The sequence below is a fragment of the Ammospiza nelsoni genome, chromosome 3 (assembly GCF_027579445.1).
Source record: "Ammospiza nelsoni isolate bAmmNel1 chromosome 3, bAmmNel1.pri, whole genome shotgun sequence".
NCBI classification, from domain to species: domain Eukaryota; kingdom Metazoa; phylum Chordata; class Aves; order Passeriformes; family Passerellidae; genus Ammospiza; species Ammospiza nelsoni.
Window position 1 is genome coordinate 76,015,413 of NC_080635.1, and position 9,348 is coordinate 76,024,760.

At 40.7% G+C, this 9,348-nt stretch overlaps 1 protein-coding gene across 1 annotated transcript; it reads right to left on the reverse strand.

Annotated features, from left to right (window-relative positions):
- On the reverse strand, positions 1-522 carry MSGN1 (mesogenin 1). Its single transcript, XM_059469531.1, has one exon. It carries the CDS (start codon positions 520-522, stop codon positions 1-3), a length of 522 nt encoding a protein of 173 aa, XP_059325514.1.
- Positions 523-9,348: the final 8,826 nt, after the last annotated feature.

Sequence of the window (9,348 nt, forward strand, 5' to 3'; positions counted from 1 at the left end):
CTACGCCCGCTTGACGCTGTTGAGGAGCTCGGTGAGCTCGCCGATGTACTTGATGGTGTACTTCAGGGTCTGGATCTTGGTGAGGGGCTGGCCGCGCTGGCTGTAGATGGGGGGCAGGTAATTGCGCAGCGTGTGCAGCGCGTCCGCCAACGTCCTCATGCGCAGCTTCTCCCGCTCGCTGGCCTTCCTGCGCCGCTGGGCCGACATCCGCACCTTGGTGCCCTTGGGCAGCCGGGCCTGCCCGGGGCTGGGCAGGTAGGCGGCGGGGAACTCCACCAGGCCGTAGCCCGCCAGGCCGCTGCCGCCGCCGCCGCTGCTGTAGGGCGTCTCGGCCGCCGGCGGGCACGGGGACGAGGAGCAGGATTCGAAGGAGGGCGTCGGGGACAGGCTGTGCGGGGGCGAGATGGGGTGCAGCTCGAAAGGCCCAGCGGAGCTTTTCCAGTCCCAGGCCGACAAGCAGGCGGGGTGTTCCGAAGCCAGAGCATCTTCCATGTTGATCAATGTCTCGTGCAGCTTGTCCATGCTGGAGGAGCGCTCGGGAGAAGCGGTGCCCTCGGCCCAGCAGCAAAGGCTGGAGCCGCCGGCCGCCGAGAGCTTTTTATGATGGAGGGAGGAAAGTGACAGAGTGGGAACACGGGCTTGGTGCGAGGAGTTCAAAGGAGCGCCAGAAGTGCTAAGATAGAAAATGAACTCCTGATGTGCTAGTATCTTCTCAGTGATAATTATCAACCTTCAGCTAAAAAGCCTTTAAGCTAACAGGCAACAGCAAGAAAGGGAGAAAAAAAGATTATCTTCTCGCAACTAAACCGATTAAGGCTGCGCATCTACATTGAGCGTTGGGCTAGGGGGAAAAGCGCTGAGAGAGGAAAAAGAAATTTAATCATTTTGCAAAACAGTTTACAGATCTAGAATTTATTGGTCGCTAACACAGACCCTAAATTTAGGCCGTTGAGCCCTGATTTCTGGGTGACTGAAGGTGATGGCATACAGCAGTGATATGTGACCCATGCTGACTGCTGCTGGGCTATCTCTTCTCTGCCTGTTAATTGTGAAAGTCAAAGATGGCTTGTTTGGATTTGTGTGTGTTATGGCTCTCTGTGGATTTTTCCTCTCATGAGATTGCAACTCACGAGAAACCAATCACTCTGGTTTTCAATATGAGAAAGGATGAAAGAACTGCAGTACATTCCCCTGCAGTTTGTAGCTTTATATGCTATTTTAATACATGACTGGGAAATCAAAAAGGAAATGCGTAATTGTAAACAAGGTCAAAGTCCCATTAAAGAATAGGAAAATGTAATTAAAAAGAAAGATCTAGGAAGCAAAATATACAATGTATAAACTTTGGGTCCAGACAAATGTTTTCCATGGAAATTTAATTCAAAGTAATATACAGACTATATGTGTGTTAGAGAAGAGTAGAAGCTACTTCTGTAAAATTTTCTACCTTTAGGAATCTGTTCTTCTGGCAAAAAAAGCCCTTTTGCAGCCCCTGTTCAATGCAACAGTAGTTATATGTTACACAGTTCAAGTGAAAATGTATAACCTATAAATTAATATCATTAATAACAAGCACTTTTCATCTCTAGGCTTCAGTACAGCTTCCAGTGATGATTAATGGTCTCAATTACTCTGGGGAAATGGATAAGTGGAGGCAAGGAGGAGCTTTCCCCAAATCACACGGCAAAGCATTAGGAGAGCCAGGAAAACTGTCCAAAACTCCTGAGCTCTGCAGCTGTTGAGCAGCTTGGTTGCCAGCCATGACTTTGTGTTGGCACACAGTGGAAGCAAAATGTAATATTTAATGAAAAGAAGGGGAGAAGGAGTGTCAACCTGGAGGAAAAATAAAAGTAAGATTTATTTTAGAGTTTCCTTCTGTGTAGTGATCTCTGTATGCTCCGTAATCCACTCCGAACAAAGGCAGGCAATGCCTCAGAATTGAACACAGCCTGCTGAGGTTTTCTGGAACATGCCACATCTTTCTGTGGAATCCTCACTGCAACCACATAGAAAAAACCCAATCCAATACTCAGCGTAGTCACTGGGAAGGCTTTTGTGAGTTTTTCTGAGTTAGGTATCAAAATGTTAGGAGGCGTCTTATGGTTTAAAACTTACTGGGTTTATCCTGAGATGAATAAGAAAGTACCAAAAAGTGAAGGATTTTTGCATTTCAACTAGGACTGAGAAAGTTTGACTATTGTGACATCTACCCCACACAAGAACTCACGGCACAGCTCCTGCAGACAGGATTGCTTTGTGTTTTCTGGGTACCTCATCATATTCTGAGCTCTTCTCTGGTCCTTCTTTAAGGAAAATGACATTAAACAGTCCTAAGAAGTACAGAGATGCTAAAACTGCTAAAAAATAAAATTAAGACAAGATGACATGTATTTTCTGTAACTTCAGTGATCTAAATGGTTTCACCAAGTATCCAGACAATATCACAATGTCACAATTTAGACATAGGATCTAATTTTACATAAATAGGGAACTTGTTCTTTCCCACTCTTTTTCCTTCTTCCTCTCTGTATTTGTGTTTATAGTGTCTTTTTCATTTGATAGGGCCCCTGCTCTTATTTCATGTCTTTTTTTTCCCCTCTCAACACAGCAATTAAAAGACTACAAATACAGAAATATAAGGAGGGGGAGGTGGAAAAGGAGGCACTTTTGTCAGGGTGTGAAAAGGAAAAGAAGCTTCCCAATGTATGTGTTCATATATGTGTATATACATGTCTACATGTGCATAATATATACTTACGGAATATATAAATTTATTATGAATACACATAGTGAGCACATATATAGACTGTTTTGTACAGCAGTTTCATTTTGGAGCCAAATAGCAATTAAAGCAGTCAAATTTAGAAGCAAAAACATCAACCAGTCACTTGTTTGCTGACTATAAATAATGTACCTCATCAGTTAATTTGTGGGTTAATCATAGAAAGTGTTGGTCAGACACCAAGGGGGGAAAGGATTTTGTGCACATCTAATATTTTGTACAGATTTTTGCTGTGAATGAGAGATTAACTCATTCTGATTTCATCTCTCTGTTATATATTGGGATTCAGATGAGATTAGGCAGGGAAGAGGAATGCAAATTATAGCAATAGCTATATGTTTTCTTATGTCTTATGAGTAAATGTTTAAAGCAACCAAGGCAGGTTATGAGAGTATGTAGATGATTATTCTAATAATTGCATGAAAAATCACTGGATCTTTTAAGTTTATGCTCCTGTGAACTGTTATGCATGCGAGAAAGTTTACAGGCTTTTCTATATTAATAGATATTATGGGGCTAATGCCTTGCAGTTGTTGTGCATCCTTTTTATGACACTGTGCTCCCTGACACTGTTTTAGCTTGGGCACACCTATTTGTGTCCCAAAGGCTGCCTGGCTATGGTCCAGGAGAGGCCACCAAGGGCACAGGGGTCAGCAGAGGGCTTCCCCAGACTAAAGCAAGCCTTGCCACAACACATCTTCAGAGCCAAAGGCAGGGCTGTGCCCTGTTTGCTCTGCTGGTGGAGATGCAGACAGAGGTTCTGTTTGGAAAACCAGCCCCCCATTTCTGGCCACAGCCCCCATGTTCCCTACAAAGACTCAAATGAAGCGTGCCTCAGTTTGGGCTGGATTGGGAAGTTGTGTAACACCTCTCCATGATCTTGGTGTGATCCACAGCCTGGATAAGTCAGCAGTGTCTCGTGGCATGTGGCTGTTCTTTTTGGACAATTCTACATTTGCACCCACGAGAATGAGAATTCTCACTTAGGAAATTACTTTGCAAAATATATAAGAAAATTATAACACGCAAAAATCGATGGGAATGGTAGAGCAGTTCTCAGTGTTATTTATAACGCTTTAAAAAGTATTATACAGAGGAAGGTAAGGCTACAGGCTGGATACCAGGTTTATTTTTCTAAACCCTATGACAACTGGCTGCTCTCATTGAAGTACTAAGAAAGTCTAGTATTTCAGGTGGCCTCTTCCTAGACATTAAATACACAGAAAAAGGAAAAAAACAAAGTTTTGCAATCTTTATTTTATTCTGCCTCCTCAAAATTTTAGGAATTTCCTTTTTATCCATTAATAATGTCAAAACATTGAAGGAAAGTGAGATACTAGGCTAACACCAGTGAAATATGAACTGACAAAAAAACAATAAGGCATTTTCTTCTTGACTGTTAGTTTGGATTTTCATTTCAATAATCTATTCTGCAGTACAAAGGCTAACATCTCAATCTTCATCTCCTTTAAAATGAAATGTTCCTTGCTCATATTTTTGAATTCATCACAAGAAAATGGATGCATGAAGGAGCAAAAATTTTTTCATTTAAAAAACCCAAACCACCGATGGCATAGAAAATTTCTAGACCTTCAGGTTTTACATTTAAAATAAGAAGTCAAGGTAACATGGTATTATTATGTATAGTAAAAAAAATGCATTTTTTTGTGCAGTATTTTACAACTGATATATTTTTTCTATATTAGAATGTATTTCCACCATTCTGTGATTTTGATAGGAGAAACATATAGTGAGTAAAAAACTATAGTGGCTGGGAAGAATGCAGGCTGAAACTGAGATAACATGGATAAAGATGTTTAAATAACACTAATCTCATCACAGTCAGCCTCCTTCACAATCAGGACAGAAGTCTAGGCTTATTATTCACAAGAAGTAGATCATACTAACATCCTTGTATGTTAGGATGACATCCTTGTATGTCATCCTTAGATGATACAGTCTCATCTTGCAGTTTGTAAGGTGAAAAAAAAAAAACCATCTCCCAGAAGCTTTTAAAGTCACTTTGCCTCCTCTTTTCCAAATGGCTCCCCAAGCATTGGCTGCAGCGCTGCCCGCTCGCTGTGGAGCTGTCTGTGGCCTTCCTGCACAAGGAGTCAATCACCACATATAAACTGTGGGGCAAGCAGCTGCAGGTCTCACCAACTTCAGCAGACGCAGCAGGTGTTCAACACTTCTGAAAAACAGTCTTGAACACCTCTGTTTACATCCAAGCTGGCAATAAAGGAAGGAAAGGATCCATCACATTTGTTATCCAGACTCACCATTAGTCACCAGACGATGCTTCTCTCCTTTTTAAGACTTTGCCTCTGTTTGGGTAGAATAATTTTTTTTTTTTTTTTTTTACAATTTTTAGACCTTGAAGCTCCCTTCCTAGTTGTGGAAGAAGGTTTAATCCGGGTCCAGCCTCAACTGAAACAAATAAGACTTCTGAATAAGCAAGCTGGTCAACAAATCCATATATTTGGGGCTTTTTTAAGGTCAGTATGCTGAAGAATGCAGATGCATAGCCATTTACAGTTCCCAAAGAGAAAAAAGGCAGTAAGAGTACAAGGACCAATTCTAAGTCCAGTCGTATAACAGGGAGGCCAAAACCCTTCCTATAATCAATGAAAATAATATGTAAATTAGATATCTAATTGTTAATAGACAACTAGATTTGGTCACGCAAATCTGGGCTAGCACAAAAGAAACTGTTGTTATTAATTTGTAGTAAGATCAGAATGCTGTTAAAAATGTTCTAATGCTGTTAAAAAATTCTGCCATAAAGATTTAAAACATTTAATGTTCTCAAGGGTGCTACTCCAAAATACCCAGACTGGACTCTGCTCATGGAGAAGAAACAGTCAAGTGAGTGATCACTGATTTCTCCAGGGCTTTGCGTAGTGAACAAGCATCTCTCTGGTGTTGGGTTGGTAGGATCAGAATTTATCTATTTGCTTTACATCCTTGAATGTAAGTATTTGATCCTCCAAATAGTGTCAGTCCCCATCGACTGACAAGTGACATCAGCTCCGCAATTCATTTAAAACATCTGATCTCCAAGCAACTGGCTCCCCAGATGAAAAGCCCTACGTGTGGAATTTACACCTACCCACCTTTTAAGTAGAGAGTTTATTACCTAGTGGTTTTCAGCTGATATTTAGGAATGTCTTTTTAATACCCCTGTTAACAGAAGTTGAAAGGAGTTTCGACTATGTGGTTGGTCTTTAATGTCCACTGGCTACTTCAGCCAGAAGGAAGGGGGCAAAGCTGGGGGAGGAAGGAGAGCCTAATAAGATTAATTTTGCTCAGAAATGAGAAGTAACAGATACTATCAAAATAATCAAAGCCGTTTCTGCAGGAAAACTCTGTTAGCACTTAGTGCAGCTAATTATGTCAGTTTTCATATTTAGTTTTAAAAACTGTTGTGTGCTGTAATGGAGGAGATATATCTCAATTTTTCATGGGAGAGGTGGAGGGTTACCTGTTGAGAGTATTTCAAGATCAGCTATACCTCCTTTCCTACCCAAAAGCATACATTCAAATTTAATAAATTGTGAAGTACAATATATTTTATCCCCAAGTCTTTCTCTACTGTCCCATGAACAGTGGGATGATTGCCTTTGGTATGTGTAACAGTGGTTTCACAGGCCTTATTAAAAACTGGGATAGCACCTAAGGGTTTGCACTCTTGTTTTCCTGCTATTAATATGGGCTTTCATACATTCATTTTGCAACCTGATGAATTTTGCAGAACTAGGTAAATATTACAAGAAATTCCAATAGCCAAGAAAATTGTATTGAAAGCTCAGTTGTGGCTGTAGTTGAGCTGCAGAGCTGTGTGTTTGTGAAGGGAGCTCTTTTTCAATTTCTGTGATTACATTTCAGCTCAGGCTGTTCCTTTTTGTACAATGAACCTCCTCATCAGTGTCTGCTCATTTCTTCCTCCCCCACATCTCAGCACTGATGGGCAGAATTGCTGTGTGCTGCTAACAGAAACCATGTTTCATCTCCATGCTAAATGAAGTTATGCTCTGGGCAAAGTCTCAATTCAATAATTATAAAATGGATCAATAGTCTGGATAAGAGACAACATACAAGTGTTAGATTACAGATTTTATTTAGCACTTACATATTTCACATTCTGAAATAAAATGTTGTGTGTCTGTCTGAGCACCTTTCAGAGCACGTGGTTAGCCCTGGGTGAGGACCATTAATTTCAAACTGCAATAATAGATTTCTTGACAACTTGCTAAATCTTAATTTTAGTCACATTCAATCTCACCAAAAAGCCCCCAAGTCTGTCTTTCAGGCTATTGATGAATCTAAATAGGATGTTAATTTGGGTTTGTTTTTTTTTTTGCATTTCCTCAGAGTGCTTCCATTTTCTACCCCTTCTCAATTTCTCTACTTCTAGTTTGTTCCATCTGTCACTAAATATTATTCCTTTTCCTCTTTGTTTGTCGTTTACTCTCTCTCTCTTTAAGATTTCATCTACTTGATTTTCTGTGTCTCACTCTTTTTGGTTCTTCTTGGTACTGACAGTAGAAAATTATGCCTTTTCTTGACATCTGCTCATATAATCACACATCTCTCTTTATCTACTCAGTTGCATGGATAAAGTTAACTTAGAAGCAGGAAACGTGTAATTATCCACTTGAAACAAGTTTTTAAGGCAGTTCTAAGCACAGCTTATCAAAGAGGTATATTGTTTTAGCATATAGTTACAGATAGGGACTCAGTTAAGGTTGTAAAGTCGAACATAAAATTTCTTTAGGTCACTGTTGTTTAGAAAAATATTTTTTAATTTCTGTTTTAAAACACTAAACTCCAACCAAGAATACTTAAGTATGGGCCAATAAGTTAAACTTAGGAATCTATCATCAGGTCAAACAGAAGGTAAAATGTAGAACTAGAGGGAAAAAAGGATTACCCATCAAACCCTCAGCTTGCCTTCATTCTGAGAGCCCATTTAGCTGTGTGCTGCTGTCCCCATCACTCTGAGGAGACACAGACATCTGGTTTGCACCCTGCCTGAGTTCCTGCTTAGTTAATGGTAATTGGATGTGTTAAAGTGGTGCATGCATGAATAAGCAGGTAGATCTCACAACAGCAGGTATGCAAATCCGGGAGGCAGCTGGTCCTGGCTACCACTCCACTCCCTGAGCATCCACTTTGCTGCAATCCAGGAAAAACAGTAAAGCACTTTCTGTGGAGGCAGCGCAACCAGGTCACAACCAGGATGGGAAATCAGGTCACCAGTGTCCCGTTTTCCGCCCTGCCACTGACCTTCATGATCACAAAAAGGCCCTGTCTTCTGCTCTTGCTCCCCAAATCTCTCCCTTCCTTGGATGGAGGCTGTGCCAGGGGAGGGATTGCCTCTGCAGAGATCTCCACAGTGCCCACCACAGCGGTCAGCTTAAAAGACTATAAAATGGAGACGGAAATAGAAAGCAATTAAATCTAAATTCTTCGTTTGATACTGCTTTAAGCCAGTTGAGCTTCCAGAGAAGTGATTTTCTATAGTAAATATTGGCAAATGGGTTGTAGCAAAAATAAAAACAAAGGGGAAAAAAAAAAAAAAAAAAGGAGAACGTTGATTTCCCTGACATTGACCTGCCCTGTCAGGCCGGGATGTGCATTCATCAGTGTCTCGCTCTTATCTGGTATCTGACATTCTGTGATCAGTTGAAAGCAAAGTAACACAGATGGATGGCGTTCCCTTTTGAAGAACAAAATGTACCGAGCACTGAATTTTCAAGTACATTCAACTTGAAGTTAACTCTTAGATTGAAGGAGCATCTTTTAAAGGAGAGGCAGGGAAAAAACAAAACCAAAACCAACCAGGAACTCAGAAGGGCATTTGGGGTTTCCCTATTGATGTGCACCAAAGTAAGCTAACATTTACATAGTCCCTGCTACCTTCAGCGTGCTCCAGACAATGGCTAATCAGTACTCATTACACAGCTTTAAAAAGGCCGAGTATTCTGGGGTGGTGACCTGCATCCTCCCAAATAAAACCTGGAGCCTGAGGCTATTTGGCCACACGCCTCCATCCTTGGAGCTTTCCTGAAATCAGACTGGCTGTCCTCCTCCAAGGAACCTACCAAGCCTTGTATTCTCTCAGAGGAAAAGATCAATTTGTAGAGATATCATTTGCTAATGGAACAGGAAGGAATTTGATCCAGGGAATTTTTAATTAATGAAAAGACTACTTTAGGAATCAAATAAGATGAGAATGAAATGGAGCACTGGCTCACACACTTGGAATTCATCATTACGATCCAGCGAAGGAATCAGCTAGTTATGTGAAATTTTAAAAGATCATGAGGGATACAATGTTCCTGTTTCAAATTCTAAGCTATGTTCCTACTAAATCCTTAGACCTCCTAATTACATTAGGGTCAGATAGTAAATACTAAGAACATCTTTTATATATCCTAGAGTTGTGTGTTAGATTATGCTCATGGTGCCAGGAGCACCCTGATTTTTTATTTAAACGCTTCCTCTTCTAGCCCAAAGATAGCTCTCGTCCAGAGAGTTAATTTTTGTTTTCTTTTTTTTTT

What these genes read in the sequence shown, in the direction of transcription:
- MSGN1 (XM_059469531.1), bottom strand. Translation starts at nt 522, where the DNA reads ATGGACAAGCTGCACGAGACATTGATCAACATGGAAGATGCTCTGGCT.